We start from the raw sequence: 7,004 nt of genomic DNA, 5'->3' as shown, positions 1-7,004 counted from the left end.
CAAATTATAAAGTTTATACTTTATAGTTCATACTCCATACTTCCATATGGTAAAACTCAAAAGTCCATAAATTACAAAATACAAATAGAGTTTAATGTTAAAAATTTATACATCACAAAATAAGAACCCGAAATATTTTGGAGGAAAGTATATCAAATCCTTCTTGCAACATCAACTTGCATCTGCATAAAAAAATAAATCAATTTAAACAAGTTAAGTATTACAGACCAAATCAAGCAAGAATCATTTAGCAAACATTGAGACCAAGAGCAAAGGAACAAAATCAGAAAATGTATGCCTAACTTCCTGAACAGCAGACCTTTTTGGCTAAAAACAGTATAGCTTGGCTAAGAATTTCAGGTTGGTCTCTTCATAACAATTGTAACAGACAACCTAAAGATTATTTGAGAACTGGAATCGCAGCAAAAGGATTATTCTACAAATACTTATGATTTTCCAAAGTTCATATACAGTAGAGAAAAACTGCTAACTTCCTGAGTTCCTGACCAGCAGACAATTTTGGCTAAAAACAGTATAGCTCGGCTAAGAATTTCAGGTTAGTCTCTTCATAACAATTGTAACAGAAAACCTAAAGATTATTTGAGAACTGGAATCGCAGCAAATGGAATTCTCTACAAATACTTATGATTTTCCAAAATTCCTATACAGTAGAGAAAAACTGCTAACTTCCTGAGTTCCTGTCTTCCTGACCAGCAGACCTTTTTGGCTAAAAACAGTATAGCTCGGCTACGAATTTCAGGTTGGTCTCTTCATAACAATTGTAACAGACAACCTGAAGATTATTTGAGAACTCGAATCGCAGCAAAAAGAATTTTCTACAAATACTTATGATTTTCCAAAATTCCTATACAGTAGAGAAAAACTGCTAACTTCCTGAGTTCCTGTCTTCCTGACCAGCAGACCTTGTTGGCTAAAAACAGTATAGCTCGGCTAAGAATTTCAAGTTGGTCTCTTCATAACAATTGTAATAGACAACCTAAAGATTATTTGAGAACTGGAATCGCAGCAAAATGATTTTTCTACAAATACTTATGATTTTCCAAAGTTCATATACAGTAGAGAAGATGAGGACATTCTGAAAAGAAAAAAAAAATACTTGAGAAGATGAGGACGATTTGTCCATTGCACTGATCGCAGCACCATGACCACGGCCACGACCAGTTGAGCCCTGCTTCGATGGGTTCAATTTACCCCTCTTTATTGTGATGGTCAGGCCGAGAGGAGAGGAGAGGAGAGGTTGGAGACTTGGAGGACTGGAGTCTGGTGGCGGAGCGGGGAGATGAGATCAAATTAGGGAGGAGAGAAGGGCAGGAGGCGACAAAGAAAAAAAGAAGGACTAGAGGAGCCGAGGAGAGGTCGAGAGGGATGAGAGGAGGCGAAGACTGAGAGTCATTGTCAAAGACTCTCTTTGTCTCTCATTACTCATTAGGGATTTAGGGTTTACAAAAAAAAAAAAAAAAAAAAAAACCAAAACGATGTCATTTTGAATGGTTGACCGGGTTGACTTCGGTTTCCGGTCTGGTTCGGTTTCTACAATGCTGAAACCGAAAACCAAACCGAACAGATCTGGTTTGGCCCGGTTTTTTCTTTTCGGCTCGGTTTTTTTCGGTCCCGGTTTTTACGGTTTCGGCTCGGTTTTTTTGGTTTTCCGCTCGGAAGTGCCACCCCTAAAGTGTAGGAGTACATGAGAAAGCATTTAAAAAGAAAAATTACAAACAAAATGCTAATAGAAAAATAGATTATTGTCAAAACAATGGAAAAGAAATAATTTAACCAAAGTAGGAAATTGAAGAAAATGAGAAGGGAAAAGAACATGCAAAGTCAAAAAGAAATATAGGTTTCATAAGTGTGGTTTGTAGAGTCAAAAATGAATAAAGGAAGAAGAAAATATTAGAAAACTAGGTAAAACATCAAATCTGCTTGTAGAAGCATCAAGAGGAGTCAAACCTCTAACCAAACTGAAGTACAGTTAGAGACAATGCCAACTGAACCAAAGCAACTTTCATTACCATTGGCTATTTATTTAATACATATAGACAATTCTGTCTAGGCTGCAGCCCATACAGTCTACTACATGTAAACTCATAAACTCATTCACCTATAACACATCATCATCATCATTACTAAACTGTAAATTGACACATTCACTGTAAACTCTAAACCTATAACACATTCACTGTAAATTGACATCATTCACTGTAAATAAAGTTCACTTATAACACATCACTTATAACACATCACTACTAAATTGTAAATTGACATCATTCACAATAAAAACAACTCATTCACCAATAATAAAGTGTATTGGATTCTTACCGTAAGCCCGTCTATCAACTTCTTATTCTCAAAGTCACCGAGGCATTCCCAGGTTCCGGCCAACAATTTGACTTTGGATCGAATTATGCAACCAATGCTATTGACCAGGAGGCTGTTCACTGCTAATGAAGTCGTCATACGCAATTTTGATCAAGCCGGTGCATTTCACAATACGCTTGACTTTGTCCAGGTTGCCGAACCCTCGTCGGCGTTTTGGGGGAGGTCCGGTGGACTTTTTAGTACCACGTCGAACACTACAGCCAACGGACACTGTCGCCTGAGCTTTTGGGATGACATCGTCGATCTCGTCCTCATCCAGCGGGGGAGCTGTAGAGGCAATCGAGGCTGGTGGTGGAGGTGGAGTCGTTTCACCATCTCCCGTCGGTGACAAAACAACAACATCTTCGGTCGGCCCCGCCGTATTCTCTGTCGGCCTCGCCGTATTCTCCGTTGTGCCGGAACCAAATTAGGCTGCACAAGCCGATCGCAATCTCTCAGACGCAATCTCCCTGACCTTTTTCTGGGTCAATGGTGGCATACTTGGGATTGAAACTCGGTTTAGATGGTTTAAGGTTTAGCGAAGTCGAATTGGGATTGAACTCGAGCGAAGTTTGGAATTGGGAGGACAAATTTGGGAGAGAAGCCGCGGAGGCGAAGGAAGCGAATTGGGATTAGAGTTTAGGGTTTCGAAACTGGGGAGGGATTAGGGTTCGAGTGATTCTGGGGAGGTGAATTGGGGGTGGTTTGAACTGGGTTTGAACCGAAATGGAGTTCATGCGAAATAGAGTTAGAACTGGGTTTGGGTATATTTGATATAGATCAAGCGACGAAAACCTGTTATTTCGTGGCCCGAACATTGTATTCGAATTTTGGCCCAAATATTTGGCGCAAAACTCGTACGCGCTATATTTTAGGCCCTTTGCGACGAATAACAATTTTTCATCGCTTAGAACATATTTGTAGCGACGAATTTAGGCTTTTTCGTCGTAAAAAATAAATTGAGGTATATTTTCATTAAATAGATTTATTTAATAATTAATCTTTTAACAAAAAAAAATACATATGTTAAAAGAAGTCGTTATCCTCGTAATAAAGTAATACATATGTTATCGAAATAGGTCTAATAATAAAGTACTCAATCGCTATCCTCGTGATCCGGATCTTCTAGATCATCCTCAGGAATTTCATCTGAATCTTCATCTTCATCGTTAATGAAGTCGTGACTAGCTGGGATGTACGGCAGTGAACCGAAATCAAACCCTAAACCTGAAATTGGAATGTACTCGCCTTGTGGGAAGTGGATGTCGTTGTTGATGTGAATAGTGCTTGTGTCGGGGATGTCAGAATTTAAAGGCTCTTGATATGGTTCAAGAGCCATATTCTCAATATTTTGTTCTACCCGGCCCCCTTGAAGTGTGGTTGCATTAAAGATACTTCTATGCTCCATCACGTTAACTACTTTCCAACCCCCACCAGCTTTCAGATCATTAAGATAAAATACTTGTTTTGCTTGAATGGCAAGCGCAAACGGGGCATGCTCATACCAACTTGTGGATGTATTTACTGATAATAGCCCGTGATCCATCTTCGTACTCCTCAAAAAATTTGGGTTAGTATTGAACCATCTACACTTGAACAACACAACTGGCATACCTGCTGGATATAGTAGTTTGATAGCGGCAACAACAATTTCGTAGTATGCAACATTATCCTTACCCGCTACCATGATGCCACTGTTCTGTGTCTTCCGGCGTTGATCTCGTCGTTCTGTCAGGAACTTAACACCGTTGACTACACAAGCCGTATAAACATTATGTCCTTGTGGCATAGACGCCAAATGATGCAACTGCGGAGAGTAATCCTTGTCTTGATGTTCTTGCATCCTCGTCAACTACAAACAAATAAAAATATATAAGTTAAAAATTATTATCGAAAAGGGCATAATTTTCCCCAAATTTTGAAATGGAGAGATTAAACGTACCCATTTTAGGAAATATACAGGAAACGTTTTCTTATGCCTCTCTTCATGCCTATTCTGATACTTAAGTTGAATAAGTCTCAAATGAGCATCTCTATATTCCTTGACTTCGTCACAGTGTTGCAGTACCCACCAATGAGCCTCACATAACTCATCTTCTCTTAAAATTTCTGAATTAGGTAACTTACCAAACATTCTTATATCTTCAGAGACAACTGTGAGGTTGACTGTAGGTGTTCTTGCCGGGTCGAGGCCCTCTGTGTCGTCTATATTATGGAGATATGACTTGCAATATGTTACACACTCATGTGCAATGTATGCGTTAGCTATTGATCCTTCCGACTTTGCTCTGTTTTTAACAAAACCTTTATACCCACCAAGTTGTCTAAAAATAAAATAGTTAGTACAAATGAAAATATAGGGAAAATATGCAAATAATAATAATGTATGATTAGGGATTTAGGGTTATAATCATACCTTTCTTTAAGTAAAGTGTACTGGACCAATAAGAAGCGCTTATTCGGGAAGATGGATCATGAGGTGAACCATGATCAAAAAGAAAGTCGGGGGGAAGATCCTCTCCAATTTACATAGGATATAGACAATGTTTGATTTCATTTCAACAACATCTGACTTCTTCAGCTCTCTACTGCATAATCTCTGCCAAAACCTAGACAAGGCTACTAACGGCTCCACCACATCACGATGCTAATATGGTTTGATTACCATAGGAAGAAGACGTTGCAATAAAACATGATAGTCATGACTCTTCAATCCATGTATCTTCTGTTTCGCCACCTTAACACATCGAGCTATATTTCCTGCATATCTTTTAGGATACCTAACATCATTGAACCAACTGAAAACTTGAGGCTTGAAAGAGGGCTTCACCGAGTAAGGTGCAATAGGCATAAACACTTGTCTTGACGCCGTCCTTTTTACCCATAAGTGACGCCGTAAGCCCATCTTTTGCAAATCATCCCACACTTTGATACTGTCTTTTGTCTTGTCTTTAATTTCGAGAATTGTTCCCACCACGTTGTCACAAACATTATTTTCTATGTGCATGACATCTAAGTTGTGTCTAATTCTCAAAGTGGACCAGTAAGGTAATTCAAAGAAAATACTCTTATGATGCTAATTGTCAAGTGCAACAGGACGCACAAGATTTTGGGCTAAGACATCTTTATCACTACTCAAATACCCAAAATCAAAAGAGTTCAACTTGTATAAAATTTCATCCCCAGACTGAATAGGGGGTGGTTCACGATGCTCTTCCCTGCCATCGAATGCATCTACATCAAGCCGCCATTCATGATTCATTGGAAGCCATTTACGGTGACCCAGGTAAACAATCTTGTCCGCATGACGACTAGCATCAACGTTCTCTAAGTAGATGGGACAAGCCTTGTACCCTTGAGTGGTATGAGAAGATAACATACCGTAGCCAGGAAAGTCACTAATTGTCCACATCACGACTGCTCTCATCCTAAATGAAGTTTTACTATGTCTGTCAAAAGTGGAGATTCCATTTTCTCATAATTCTTTTAGATCATCAATCAACGGTCTCAAATACACATCTATACACTTTCCCGGAGAATTGGGACCTGGAATTAACAATGCCAGAAAATTATATTCCTTCTTCATACACATCCACGGTGGTAAGTTGTACGGCATTGAAATAACAGGCCAAATATTTGAGACAGAGTCATATTGCCGCTAGGATTGAACCCGTCTGTTGCTAGTCCGAGCCTTACATTTCGAACGTCTTCCCCAAAATAAGGAAATGATGAGTCAAAAGATTTCCAAGCCTCCTCATCTGAGGGGTGTCTCAGAACACCGTCATCTTCCCTAGGAAGACCGTGCCATCTCATCTCCTCTACAGTCTCTGATGACATATACAAATGCTGCAATCTCGGAGTTAACGGGAAATAACGAAGCACCATTACAGGAACAGGTTTCCCTTTATTTGAAGAAGCCTCCCCATCATACCTCGGCCCATTGCAAATGGGACAGTAAATAGCATGCTTGTAATCTCCGTAAAAGAGCATGCAATTATTCTTGAAGGCATGGATCTTCACATAATCAAGGCCGAGGTCACCCAAGATCTTTTTTGTCTTATAATGACTCTCAGGAAGTCTATTTACAGGAGGAAGCAAAGTTTTGATTTGAATAGTCTCCATAATGTTCATTACTCGTTCTGTGCTTTACTTTCAAATGCATATGTAATATGATGGCACTCAAAACTGAAACTGGACAATCGTCATACACTGGTGTCTAGGCTTATTCGAGAAGCCTGTTATACTTCTCATAATAAGACATGTCAACGGCCTCATTAACATTGGGGGCATCATCATCAACTACCTCTTCTTCATATCTTGAAGCATACGGGAAAATATCATGTAGCATATTCATAGCGGGGTATATAGAAGGGTCGGCAGTACCACTAGATGACCCAACTTCATGACTGTAACTTGCTTGAAATTCCGCTAGTGTAGGATTATTTTCCTCCACCTCACCGTGTTCCGTCCATATAGTATAATTTTTCCACATACCAAAATGTGACAAGTGTTGTTCCATACCCGATCGTGTCTACCAACCGTCGCACATACATTTTCTACATGGACATTTGTGCCACTCAGTTCCTGGGGCAGCATTATAATCAACAAATCTCAAGAAATCAAAGATT

The 7,004-nt window shown here is 39.4% G+C and overlaps 1 protein-coding gene across 1 annotated transcript; it reads right to left on the bottom strand.

The window, feature by feature from the left end:
• Positions 1-5,958: 5,958 nt before the first annotated feature.
• Positions 5,959-6,507, bottom strand: LOC101307521. The gene has a single exon (XM_004305485.1). It carries the CDS (start codon positions 6,505-6,507, stop codon positions 5,959-5,961), a length of 549 nt encoding a protein of 182 aa, XP_004305533.1.
• Positions 6,508-7,004: the final 497 nt, after the last annotated feature.

The sequence above is a fragment of the Fragaria vesca genome, linkage group LG6 (assembly GCF_000184155.1).
Source record: "Fragaria vesca subsp. vesca linkage group LG6, FraVesHawaii_1.0, whole genome shotgun sequence".
NCBI lineage: Eukaryota > Viridiplantae > Streptophyta > Magnoliopsida > Rosales > Rosaceae > Fragaria > Fragaria vesca.
This window is presented reverse-complemented; position numbering and strand designations above follow the sequence as displayed.